The 14,507-nt window shown below is 44.1% G+C and overlaps 1 protein-coding gene across 5 annotated transcripts in view; it reads right to left on the bottom strand.

The window, feature by feature from the left end:
- dstyk (dual serine/threonine and tyrosine protein kinase) overlaps nucleotides 1-14,507 on the bottom strand; it is a 47,191-nt gene that overhangs the window by 5,842 nt on the left and 26,842 nt on the right. For all 5 annotated transcript variants that reach the window (XM_014132992.2, XM_045691670.1, XM_014132991.2 and 2 more), the window contains one exon: nucleotides 3,786-3,942. In XM_014132992.2, coding sequence (XP_013988467.1) covers nucleotides 3,786-3,942 — 157 coding nt within the window. The remainder of the gene's footprint in view (nucleotides 1-3,785; nucleotides 3,943-14,507) is intronic.

Raw genomic sequence — 14,507 nt, 5'->3', positions numbered from 1 at the left:
GACAAATCTCCCAATTTAATCCATTCAGGCTATAACACAAAAAATTTGCTCCTACCCCTGCACATCAAATCAGTACCGGTACTCTATGTATATAGCCATGTTATCTTTACTTGTTATTGTTATTAAATGTGTATTTATTCCTTGTGTCACTATTTCTATTTTGTTATTGTATATTTTTCAACTCTCCATTGTTGGAAAAGGACCCCTAGGTAAGCATTTCACTGTTAGTCTACATATTTTGTTTACAAAGCATGTGACAAATAAAATGTGATTTGCTATAGCATTTTAACAAAGTAAATATAGGCCTATTTGTCAATCTCTCGGTACTTTACTCCATTCATCTTTCCTTTGATCCGGACTAATCTCCCAGTCCCTGCCGCTGAAAAACATCCCCACAGCATGATGCTGCCACCACCATGCTTCACCGTAGGGATGGTGCCAGGTTTCCTCCAGACGTGACGCTTGGCATTCAGGCCAAAGAGAATCTTGTTTCTCATGGTCTGAGAGTCCTTTAGGTGCCTTCTGGCAAACTCCAAGCGGGATGTCATGTGCCTTTTACTGAGCAGTGGCTTCCATCTGGCCACTCTACCATAAAGGCCTGATTGGTGGAGTGCTGCAGAGATGGTTGTCCTACTGGAAGTTTCTCCCATCTTCAGAGGCACTCTAGAGCTCTGTCAGTGACCATCAGGTTCTTGGTCACCTCCCTGACCAAGGCCCTTTCCCCCAATTGCTCAGGTTTGGGGGTTCCAAACTTCCTCCATTTAAGAATGATGGGCCACTGTGTTCTTGGGGACCTTCAATGCTGCAGACTTTTTTGGTATCATTCCCAAGATCTGTACCTCGAAACAAGCCTGTCTGAGTTTTACGGACAATTCCTTCGACCTCATGGCTTGGTTTTTGCTCAGACATGCACTGTCAACTGTGGGACCTTATCTAAAACAGGTGTGTGCATTTCCAAATCATGTCCAATCAATTGAATTTACCACAGGTGGACTCCAATCAAGTTTGATCATCCTTGAGATGTTTCTTAATGGAAACAAGACACACCTGAGCTCAATTGCGAGTCTCATAGCAAAGGGTCTGAATACTTATGTAAATAAGGAATGTTTATGTTTAATAAAAACATTTCTATAAAAAAAAATACTGTTCTCACTGTCATTATGGGGTATTGTGTGCAGATTGATTAGGATATATATTTTTTTAATCCATTTTCAGAATAAGGCTGTAACAAAATGTGGAAAATGTCAAGGGGTCTGAATACTTTGAATGCCCAGTGTATAATTCATATGCCGTGTATTGCATTGCAGTGAATGGAGTAAGGAGTCACCAGCTCCGTATTAAACCCGGGTGGGGGCTCCCGAGTGGCGCAGCTGTCTAAGGCACTGCATCTCAGTGCACAAGGGATCACTGCAGTCCCTGGTTTGAATCCAGGCTGCATCACATCTGGCGCACAATTGGCCCAGCGTCGTTCAGGTTTGGCCGGGGTAGGCCGTCAATGTAAATAAGAATTTGTTCTTAACTGACTTGACTAGTTAAATAAAATAAACAAATTAAAAACACTGCTCAGCAAAATAGACAAATTTAAGTTTTGTACTCTGAGTAAATCCAATTACATATATTTGTATTTTATTAAAACTGCATATCTTAACATATAGCCTCCACAACAGCTTTCAACAAACCAATATTGGTGTAAACTTTCCAAATAAAAGCTGGTATAAATACAATGTAAAAATGCCAAATTATCAATGTATTTTTTTTTAAAGATGGTTGCAATGCTGTAAAAAACAGAGTTTAACATGTCTTTGTAGGGGGGCCCTTATTTTGAAAAAGACAATCTGCAATCGTGCTGCCAGCATAATATCCTGCCAGAAGAACGGTAATGGAGGTGTATGTGTAACAGCATACTTGGAGTGTTTAAAAGTGGGCGTTGCAAAAGAAGTGGGTGGATCAACAGCTGTGTGTGTGTAACATCAGTGTGTGTGTGTGTGTGTAACATCAGTGGGTGGATCAACAGCTGTGTGTGTGTGTGTGTGTGTGTGTGTGTAACATCAGTGGGTGGATCAACAGCTGTGTGTGTGTGTGTGTGTGTGTGTGTGTGTGTGTGTGTATCAGTGGGTGGATCAACAGCTGTGTGTGTGTGTGTGTGTGTGTGTGTGTGTGTAACATCAGTGGGTGGATCAACAGCTGTGTGTGTGTGTATGTGTGTAACATCAGTGGGTGGATCAACAGCTGTGTATGTGTGTAACATCAGTGGGTGGATCAACAGCTGTGTGTGTGTGTAACATCAGTGGGTGGATCAACAGCTGTGTGTGTGTGTGTAACAGCTGTGTGTGTGTGTGTGTGTGTGTGTAACATCAGTGGGTGGATCAACAGCTGTGTGTGTGTGTAACATCAGTGGGTGGATCAACAGCTGTGTGTGTGTGTAACATCAGTGGGTGGATCAACAGCTGTGTGTGTGTAACATCTTGCTCTCCATTATTGGTTAGACCGGCCATAGCCAGCTGCACCTCTGGTCAGCTTAATGTTTACATAGCAGGTTAAGAGAACTAACGTAGCAGGTTAGGATAATTTATGCGACAGGTTAGGAGAATGAGGTTACATTTAGGAAAAGGCCTAGGCTTAGCTAAAATGAGTCCGCCAAATTAGCTGATTCGCTTTCCATAAACCAACTTGTTGATCCTCCCACTTCTGTTGACACACCCACTTTCAGACACTCCATGTATGGAGTTACACATGACTCCAATGCACTGCCCTTTGGCACGCAGCACGTTGGCAGTGCTTGCTGGGACTTGTAGCGCAGGGCGCCACAGGCAGTATGGCAGCGGGCTAAAATTAATTGACAACCCAAATCTATGGGCGTGTCCGAGCGCATCACTTTTGTCAAATGGTCATCGTTGGTCACCTCCTTACAAATTGTCCAACTTGCACATACACGACAACTACATTAACCAAAAACCATGTGATCAAAGGTCATGAAGTACTGAGTGCAAATTTCTGCAGCTGCTCTTCAACTTCATCACCTGCATTGTCAGAGGGTCTATTGTCAACCAATAATGAAGGTGTTTTTGTTTAATCCACCCAAACTTGACCAAAGACTTGACTGAAACAGGAACCAACTTTGCCACGATTCATCTATACAGTGGTTATGTACAATTAAATGTGATTTGAGTCTCTCTCACCAATTGATAGTACAATGTACACACATATGTACAGTTTGAGTGTGTGATATGGGGGTTGGAGACATGTTTAATTCAATATTACGAAGAAAAACATTTAGAAACAATTGCAACAGTGCTATGTGGCACTGAGCCTGGATGTTGGAAAACCACATCCGTTTGAAACATTCAGATGTCGCAGATTCAACTCCTCCGACTTCACTCAACTTGTCTAGTCGGTAGCTTGCGCCTTACTACTCAAATGAGCCCATTGCGTGTCCTAGAGGGTGTGGAGATTTAACCAGTACATGAGCTATACAAAGACCTGTCACCACCAACAAAGAAGTTAAGTTGATGACAAATGAGTCGCACCACTGTTTGTTATTGGAGGACTATTCTTCACTTGAGTAGAGACCAATTTCAATATAAAAAAGTAAACTTTTTTTACTTTCTATTACTATCTCAGTTTAAAGGCGTGCTGTATTGAAATGCTAGGACATAAACTATGGTTGAAACTACAAACTGAAAGGGTATGGCTGAAATCCATGGCCCAGGTGTGGCCATATATGACAAGTCAAAGCAGCAGGTCGTCTTTAAATCCTTCCCTCTCCGCTGGCTGGGCCGTCTCACCTGGTGTAGTGAAACTCTAGAGCCAGATCGTTCCAGTGCTTGTCGTCGGGCGGTACCACAGACTTCAGAGCGCAGGGGTAGCGTCCCCCCCAGCTGTCACACAGATAGACCACTCCATACTGACCCCGCCCCAGCTCTCGGCCAAGCTTGGGCTTGCCTGCCAAAAAGACGAAGAAACATACAGAGATTGCTTTATTGTGATTGACCTGTGAGAGAGGACAACCCTATGTGTATACTATTAGACTTCTTCCACATTTTATTACGTTACAGCCTTATTCTAAAATTGTCAATCTACACAAAATACCCCATAATGACAAGGCAAAAACAGGTTTAGATATTTTTGCAAATGTATTAAAAATAAAACAAATACCTTATTTACATAACTATTCAGACCCCCGAAATTGAGATCAGCTGCATCCTGTTTCCATTGATCATCCTTGAGGTGTTTCTACAACATGATTGGAGTCCACCTGTGGTAAATTCAATTGATTGGACATGATTTGGAAAGGCACACACCTGTCTATATAAGGTCCCACAGTTGACAGTGCATGTCAGAGCAAAAACCAAGCCATGAGGTCGAAGGAATTGTCTGTAGAGCTCAGAGACAGGATTGTGTCTAGGCACAGATCTGGGGAAGGGTACCAAAACATTTCTGCAGCATTGAAGGTTCCCAAGAACACAGTGGCCTCCATCATTCTTAAATGGAAGAAGTTTGCAATCACCAAGACTCTTCCTAGCGCTGGCTGCCCGGCCAAACTGAGCAATCGGGGGAGAAGGGCCTTGGTCAGGGAGGTGACCAAGAACCCGATGGTCACTGACAGAGCTCCAGAGTTTCTGTGGAGATGGGAAAACCTTCCAGTAGGACAACCATCTCTGCAACTCCACCGATCAGGCCTTTATGGTAGAGTGGCCAGACAGCAGCCACTCCTCACTAAAAAGGCACGACAGCCCGCTTGGAGTTTGCCAAAAGGTACCTAAAAGACTCTCAGACCATGAGAAACATGATTCTCTGGTCTGATTGAACTCATTGGCCTGAATGCCAAGCGTCACGTCTGGAGAAACCTGGCACCATCCCTACAGTGAAGCATGGTGGTGTCAGCATCATGCTGTGGGGATGTTTTTCAGTGGCAGGGATACTAGGGATCGAGGGAAACATGAACAGAGCAAAGTACAGAGAAATCCTTGATGAAAACCTGCTCCAGAGTGCTCAGGACTTTAGACTGGGGCAAAGGTCCACCTTCCAACAGGAAAACGACCCTAAGCACACAGCCAAGACAACGCAGGAGTGGCTTTGGGACAAGTCTCTGAATACTTATGTAAATGTGACAGTTTCTTATACATTTGCAAACATTTCTAAAAACTATTTTTCCTTTTCATTATGGGTAGTGTTTAATAAATTTTAGAATAAGGCTATAACGTAACAAAATGTGGAAAAAGTCATGGGGTCAGAATACTTTCCGAATGCACTGTGTGTGTGATGTTATATATACACACAGTGTACAAAACATTAGGGACACCTTACTAGTATTGAATTGCACCCCGTTGCCCTCAGAACAGTCTCAATTCTTTGGGGCAAGGCCAATAAGGTGTCGAATATGTTAATGCGAGTGTAGCGAAATGGTTGTACTTCTAGTTCCAACAGTGCAGTAATATCTAACAATTCCACAAAAACTACCTAATACATACAAATCTAAGTTAAGGGATGGAAAAAGAATATGTACATATAAATATATGGATGAGCTATGACCGAGCGGCATAGGCAAGATGCAATAGATGGTATAGAATACAGTATACCTATGAGATGAGTAATGCAAGATATGTAAACATTATTAAAGTGCCGTTATTAAAATGACTAGTGATCCATTTATTAAAGTGGCCAATGACTTCGAGTCTGTATGTAGGCAGCCGCTTCTCTGTGGCAGTGTTGGCTGTTTAACAGTCTGATGGCCTTGAGATAGATGTTTTTCAGTCTCTCGGTCCCAGCTTTGATGCACCTGTACTGACCTCGCTTTCTGGATGGTAGCGGGGTGAACCAGTCTATTGCATGGCCAGGCACGACTCCAACACCATCATTAAGTTTGCCGATGACAACAGTGGTAGGCCTGATCACCAACAATGACGAGACAGCCTATAGGGAGGTCAGAGACCTGGCCGTGTGGTGCCAGGACAACAACATCTCCCGCAACCTGATCAAGACAAAGGAGATGTCTACAGGAAAAGGAGGACCGAGCACGCCCCAATTCTCATCGACAGGGTTGTAGTGGAGCAGGTTAAGAGCTTCAAGTTCCTTGGCGTCTACATCACCAACAAACTAACATGGTCCAAGCACACCAAGACGGTCGTGAAGACTGCACGACAAAACCTATTCCCCCTCAGGAGACTGAAAAGATTTGGCATGGGTCCTCAGATCCTCAAAAGGTTCTACAGCTGCACCATTGAGAGCATCCTGACTGGTTGCATCACTGCCTGGTATGGCAACTGTTCGGCCTCCGACTGCAAGGCACAACAGAGGGTAGTGCATACAGCCCAGTACATATCATTCCAAGATGGCGTAGCAGTCGGACGTCTGTTTTATCTTTGTCTTGTCCCGTCCTGTGAATATATCGTTTTCTTCGTATATATTTTTAATCTCAATTTCCATCTACGGACTGAACATACTCTCCTGCAACCCGCCTCACCCAATGTGGTATGAATCTGCAATTTTTTATACTTTAGAACCGGAACCCCCATCAGAAGCTAGCCAGCTAACTAGCTACTAGTCAGTTAGCCACTGCTAGCAGTCATCACCGTTAACTCTGACATCAGCCAGCCTCAGCCCAACAAATTCCTGCCAATCTGCACAGCACGATATCAACCCAGAGCATATCGGACTGCTTTTTCTCTACCACATCTCCGGATTCCTACTGTAAGCTCAAACTTTACACCGGATCTTCGCGGCTAGCTAGCTGCTATCCGAGCGGCTACTCCTGGCTAACGTCTCTGTCCCAAAGTAAGCAACAGTTAGCCTGGAGCTAGTCTCAAGCTAGGCCCATCTCCCGGCTAGCCGAAGAGATCCATCAGACAATTCCTGGGCTTCAATACCTCTTTTGCTAATTGGCCAGGACCCTTTGCTGCCGGCACGGAGCCCCGCCGATCCATCACGACTGGTCTGCCAATGTAACCGTCCGAGGGGGTTTCAACAGGCTCTGCCGTCGTGACGTCCCCGAGGCCTATCTGCTAGCCCCGGCCTGCTAGCTGTCTGAAACGCCGTGTTTCCAGCTCGCCTAGCTACTCACTGGACCCTATGATCACTTGGCTACACATGCCTCTCCCTAATGTCAATATGCCTTGTCTATTGCTGATTAGGTTAGTGATTGTCTTATTTCACTGTAGAGCCTCAAGCCCTGCTCAATTGTCTTAGCTAGCCCTTTTATTCCACCCCCCACACATGCGGTGACCTCACCGGCCTTAAATGGTGCCTCTTGAGACAAAACCTCTCTCATCGTCACTCAATGCCTAGGTTTACCTCCACTGTACTCACATTCTACCATACCCTTGTCTGTACATTATGCCTAGAATCTATTCTTCCGCACCCAGAAATCCGCTTCTTTTACTCTCTGTTCCGAACGCACTAGAAGACCAGTTCTTATAGCCTTTAGCCGTACCCTTATCCTACTCCTCCTCTAGTGATGTAGAGGCTAACCCAGGCCCAGCAGCCCCCAGCATCACTCCCATTCCCCAGGCGCTCTCATTTGTTTACTTCTGTAACCGTAAAAGCCTTGGTTTCAGGCATGAAGCCTCCTCCCTACGTTTGTTTTATTCACTGCTTTAGCACACTCCAACCCAGATGTCCTAGTTGTGTCTGAATCCTGGCTCAGGAAGGCCACCAAAAATACTTTAAAATGTCCATCCCTAACCATAACATTTTCCGACAAGATCGAACTGCCAAAGGGGGCGGAGTTGCAATCTACTGCAGAAGCCTGCAGAGTTCTGTCATATTATCCAGGTCTGTGCCCAAACAATTCCAGCTTCTACTTTTAAAATCCACCTTTCCAGAAACAAGTCTCTCGCCGTTGTCGTTTGTTATAGACCACCTTCAGTCCCCAGCTGTGCCCTGGACACCATGTGAATTGATCGACACCATATGTGAATTGATCGCAGCCCCCCCCATCCCATCTATCTTCAGAGTTCGTTCAGTTAGGTGACCTAAACTGGAACATGCTTAACACCCCGGCCGTCCAACAATCTAAGCTAGATGCCCTCAATCTCACACAAATAATCAAGGAACCTACCAGGTATAAACCTAAATCCATAACCATCTTAGATATCATCCTGACCAACTTGCCCTCTAAATACACCTCTGCTGTCTTCAACCAGGATCTCAGCGATCACTGCCTCATTGCCTGCGTCCGTAATGGGTCCGTGGTCAAACGACCACACCTCATCACTGTCAAACGTTCCCCAAAACACTTCAGCGAGCAGGCCTTTATAATCGACCTGGCCCGGGTATCCTGGAAGGATATTGACCTCATCCCGTCAGTAGAGGATGCCTGGTTGCTCTTCAAAAGTGCTTTCCTCCATCTTAAATAAGCATGCCCCATTCAAAAAATGTAGAACTAAGAACAGATATTGCCCTTGGTTCACCCCAGACTTGACTGCACGTCGAATAGCAACTTTTCAGGGAAGTCAGCAACCAATATACTCAGTCAGTTAGGAAAGCTAAGGCTAGCTTTTTCAAACAAATTCGCTTCCTGTAGCACTAATTCCAAAACGTTTTGGGACACTAAAGTCCAAGTCCATGGAGAATAAGAGCACCTCCTCCCAGCTGCCCACTGCACTGAGGATAGGAAACACTGATAAATCTGCGATAATCGAGAAATTCAATAAGAATTTTTCTACGGCTGGCCATGCTTTCCACCTGGCTACTACCCCTATCGCGGCCAACATCTCAGCACCCCATGCAGCAACTTGACCAAGCCCCCCCCCCCACACACACACACTTCTCCTTAACCCAAATCCAGACAGCTGATGTTCTGAAAGAGCTGCAAAATCGGGATCCCTACAAATCAGCTGGGCTAGAATATCTGGACCCTCTCTAAAAATATCCGCAGAAATTGTTGCAACACCTTTAAACTAGCCTATTCAACCTCTTTCATATCATCTGAGATCCCCAAAGATTGTAAAGCTGCGGTGGTCATCCCCCTCTTCAAAGGGGGAAGACACTAGATCCAAACTGTTATAAACCTATATCCATCCTGCCCTACTTTTCTAAAATCTTCGAAAGCCAAGTCAACAAACAGATCACCGACCATTTTGAATCCCACCGTACCTTCTCCACTATGCAATCTGGTTTCCGAGCTGGTCATGGGTGTACCTCAGCCACGCTCAAGGTCCTAACCAATATCATAACCGCCGTCTTCATCGACCTGGCCAAGGCTTTTGACTCCGTCAATCACTGCATCCTTATCGGCAGACTCAATAGCCTTGGTTTCTCAAATGACTTCCTCGCTTGGTTCACCAACTACTTCTCAGATAGAGTTCCGTGTGTCAAATTGGAGGGCCTGCTGTCCGGACCTCTGGCAGTCTCTATGGGGGTGCCACAGGGTTCAATTCTCGGGCCGACCCTTTTTCTCTGTATACATCAATTATGTCTCTCTTGCTACTGGTGATTCTCCGATCCACCTCTACGCAGACAACACCATTCTGTATACATCTGGCCCTTCTTTGGACACTGTGCTAACAAACCTCCAGACGAGCTTCAACGCCATACAACACTCCTTCCATGGCCTCCAACTGCTTTTAAATGCTAGTAAAACTAAGTGCATGCTCTTCAACCGATTGCTGCCCGCAACCTCCCGCCTGACTAGCATCACTACTCAGGACGGTTCCGACTTAGAATATGTGGACAACTACAAATACCTAGGTGTCTGGTTAGACTGTAAAATCTCCTTCCAGACCCACATTAAGCATCTCCAATCCAAAATTAAATCTAGAGTCGGCTTCCTATTTCACAACAAAGCATCCTTCACTCATGCTTCACTCATGCTGCCAAACATACCCTCGTAAAACTGACCATCCTACCGATCCTCGACGTCATTTATAAAATAGCCTCCAACACTACTCAACAAATTGGATGTAGTTTATCACAGTGCCATCCATTTGTCACCAAAGCCCTATTTACTACCCACCACTGCGACTTGTATGCCCTCGTTGGCTGGCCCTCGCTACATACAGTTGAAGTCGGAAGTTTACATACCTTAGCCAAATACATTTAAACTCAGTTTTTCACAATTCCTGACATTTAATCCCAGTAAAGATTCCGTTTTAGGTCAGTTAGGATCACCACTTTATTTATAGAATAATAGTAGAGAGAATGATTTATTTCATCACATTCCCAGTGGGTCAGAAGTTTAGTATTTGGTAGCATTGCCTTTAAGTTGTTTAACTTGGGTCAAACGTTCCAGGTAGCCTTCCACAAGCTTCGCACAACACGTTGGGTGAATTTTTAGCCCATTCCTCCTGACAGAGCTGGTGTAACTGAGTCAGGTTTGTAGGCCTCCTTGCTCGCACACGCTTTTTCAGTTCTGCCCACAACAGTTATGGGATTGAGGTCAGGGCTTTGATGGCCACTCTAATACCTTGTCTTTGTTGTCCTTAAGCCATTTTGCCACAACTTTGGAAGTATGCTTGGGGTCATTGTCCATTTGGAAGAACCATTTGCGACCAAGATTTAACTTATTGACTGATGTCTTGAGATGTTGCTTCAAATATATCCACATAGATGGCATCATGAGGAAGTGAAACTATTTTGTGAAGTGCACCAGTCCCTCCTGCAGCAAAGCACCCCCACAACATGCTGCCACCCCCGTGCGTCACGGTTGGGATGGTCTTCTGCTTGCAAGCCTCCCCCTTTTTCCTCCAAATGATGGTCATTAATAATGATGGTCATTATGGCCAAACAGTTCTATTTTTGTTTCATCAGACCAGAGGACATGTCTCCAAAAAGTACAATCTTTGTCCCCATGTGCAGTTGCAAACCGTAGTCTGACTTTATGGTGGTTTTGGAGTAGTGGCTTCTTCCTTGCTGAGCGGCCTTTCAGGTTGTGTCGATATAGGACTCATTTTACTGTGGATATAGATACTTTTGTACCCGTTTCCTCCAGCATCTTCACAAGGTCCTTTGTGGTTGTTCTGGGATTGATTTGCACTTTTTACACCTTAGTACGTTCATCTCTAAGAGACAGAACGCTTCTCCTTCCTGAGCGGTATGACGGCTGCTTGGTCCCATGGTGTTTATACTTGCGTACTATTGTTTGTACAGATGAACGTGGTACCTTCAGGCGTTTGGAAATTGCTCCCAAGGATGAACCAGACTTGTGGAGGTCTACAATTTTTTTTCTGAGGTCTAGGCTGATTTTTGATTTTCCCATGATGTCAAGCAAAGAGGCACTGAGTTTGAAGGTAGGCCTTGAAATACATCCACAGGTACACCTCCAGTTGACGCAAACAATGTCAATTAGCCTATCAGAAGCTTCTAAAGCCATGACATCATTTTCTGGAATTTTCCAAGCTGTTTAAAGGCACAGTCAACTTAATGTATGTAAACTTCTGACCCACTGGAATTGTGATACAGTGAATTATAAGTGAAATAATCTGTCTGTAAACAATTGCTGGAAAAATTTGTGTCATGGATAAAGTAGATGTCCTAACTGACCTGCCAAAACTATAGTTTGTTAACAAGAAATTTGTGAAGTGGTTGAAAAACAAGTTTAAATGACTCCAACCTAAGCATATGTAAACTTCCGACTTCAACTGTATTCGTCGCCAAACCCACTGGCTCCAGGTCATCTATAAGACTTTGCTAGGTAAAGCCCCACCTTATCTCAGCTCACTGGTCACCATGGCAACACCCACTCGTAGCATGCGCTCCAGCAGGTATATTTCACTGGTCATCCCCAAAGCAAACTCCTCGTTTGGCCGCCTTTCCTTCCAGTTCTCTGCTGCCATTGACTGGAACGAATTGCAAAAAAACGACAAAAAACGACAAAAAAACTGAAGCTGGGGTCTTACCTCCCTCTCTAACTTTAAGCATCAGCTGTCAGAGCAGCTTACCGATCACTGTACCTTTACACAACCAATCTGTAAATAGCACACCCAACTACCTCATCCCCATATTATTATTGCACCCCAGTATCTCTACTTGCACATCATCATCATCCTGCACATCTATCACTCCAGTGCTAATGCTAAATTTGAATTATTTCGCCTCTATGGCCTATTTATTGCCTACTTCCCTACATTTGCACACTGTACATAGATTTTTCTATTGTGTTATTGACTGTACGTTTGTTTTTGTCGCACTGCTTTGCTTTATCTTGACCAGGTTGCAGTTGTAAATGAGAACTGGCCTACCTGGTTAAATAATGGTGAAATAAAACACTTTTTTATCACTGGGGCCAAAATTCCTGCCATCCAAGACCTATACCAGGTAATGTCAGGAAGGCCCTAAAAATTGTCAAAGACTCCAGCCAGCCTAGTCATACTGTTCTCTCTGCTACCGGACAACAAGTGGTACCGGACCGCGAAGTCTAGGTCCAAGAGGCTTCTAAACTGCTTCTACCCCCAAGCCATAAGACTCCTGAGCATCTAATCAAATGGCTACCCGGACTATTTGCATTGCCCCCCCTCTTTTACACTGCTGCAACTCCGTTTATTATCTACTAACCAATGCCCCCTAACATTGACTCTGTACCGGTACCCCCTGTAAATAGCCTCGCTATTGTCATTTTACTGCTGCTCTTTAATTAGTAGTACTTTTATGCTCTTAATTTTTTTTATTAAAACAGTATTGTTGGTTAAGGGCTTGTAAGTAAGCATTTCACTATAAGGTGTCAAACCTGTTGCATTTGACAAGTAAAATTTGATTTGTTGACACTCAAACCGGTGCACCAGGCACCTCCTACCATACCCTGTTTAAAAAGCACAAATCTTTTGTCTTGCCCATTCACCCTCTGAACAGCACAGGTACAAAATCCATGTCTCAATTGTCAAGGCTTAAAAATTATTCTTCAACCCGTCTCCACTTCATCTACACTGAATTTTTTTTAAATGTGGAGGGGCAATCAAGGGAGGGACAGAAAAGTAATGTTTGGGAAAGATTTTGTGAAGTGGTAAAAGAGGATGATCGCAGTGTGATGATTGTGAGGCTCTATACAAATTTGACAATCAAGATGGGGACTTCAAATATGCCTGTCACGTCAAAGGGACTGCAGTCTACTGTTCAGATGGAAACTGAAATCTGTAGACCTACAATCACTCACATAGCCTGCAGAATTAAGCATTTCTTGCAGTAAAATTATACACCAAATGTAGGCAAAATGTTGACTCGGTAACAGGAGTGGAGAAATATGATAATTCTTTCAGCCTCTTGAGAGAATGCGAATGCTCAGTTAGATACCATCTGTAGCGGCACCATATTTATCAGCATCATAAAAGCTGATAGTATTTCAACCACATAAAATATGCATCCAAACCGAACTGAAATCTTATCAGAAACATGTTGGGTCGTTTTAACAGCTTTCCATTTCCTTAAAACCGGTCAAACTGATGGCATTTGGAAATCTAGCACGGAAAAATCTTTATTTTTATTATTTTTTTGCATTTTGTCCCTGGTCCCCAAGCGTCTTTGATCCGTTAAAGAAAATGACAGAAAACTTTACCGATGTCAACTAGATTGAAGCATTCATTCTATCGATTTATGACATTCTGGTGAGTAAAGGTTTATCTTTTCTTCTTTGGCAACATATGACAGAAGAGAATCTGCATGTATCTAATTATAGACAAGGCCTACCAAAATGTCGGAAATTATAAGCAGAAACATCTAAAATCAGGCCCCCCAAAAATCCTGCCCCCCTGTCAATTTTTTTTATTTCTGCTGTCTTTGACTGTAGCTTAGTGTATTTTCTATATTGCGGGTAAGAGTTGGGTGCAGGCCTCAGATTTTCACATAGTCAGGCGGTTGTGGATGAGTTATTAGCAATTGCGGGCGGGTGCGGGTTTACAAACATCAAGTGTGTATGTACGTACAGTGCCTTTGGAAAGTACTCAGACCCCTTGACTTTTTCAACACTTACGTTATTGCCTTATTCTAAAATTGATTAAATGTTTTTTTCACCCCCTCTATCTACAAACAATACACCCCATAATGACAAAGCAAAAAGTGTCGAAAAACTGAAATATATTTACATAAGTATTCAGACCCTTTACTCAGTGCTTTGTTGAAGCGCCTTTGGCAGCGATTACAGCATCGAATCTTCTTGGGTACGACGCTACAAGCTTGGCACGCCTGTATTTGGGGAGTTTCACATTCTTCTCTGCAGATCCCCTCAAGCTCTGCCAGGTTGGATGGGGAGCATTGCTGCTGCACAGCTATTTTCAGGTCTCTCCAGAGATGTTCGATCAGGTTCGCCCCCAGTCCGAGGTCCTGAGCGCTCTGGAGCAGGTTTTCATCAAGGACTTCTGTACTTTGCTCCGTTCATCTTTGCCTTGATCCTGACTAGTCTCCCAGTCCCTGCTGCTGACAAACATCCCCACAGCTTAAAGCTGCCACCACCATGCTTCACCGTAGGGATGTTGCAGGTTTCCTCCAGAAGTGACGCTTGGCATTCAGACCAAAGAGTTCAATATTGGTTTAGTCAGACCAGAGAAACACATTTCTCATGGTCTGAGAGTCTTTAGGTGCCT

Source organism: Salmo salar, chromosome ssa12, assembly GCF_905237065.1.
Source record: "Salmo salar chromosome ssa12, Ssal_v3.1, whole genome shotgun sequence".
Lineage (NCBI taxonomy): Eukaryota > Metazoa > Chordata > Actinopteri > Salmoniformes > Salmonidae > Salmo > Salmo salar.
Note: the sequence above shows the minus strand (reverse complement) of the source record. Positions and strands in the feature narration are given on the sequence as shown.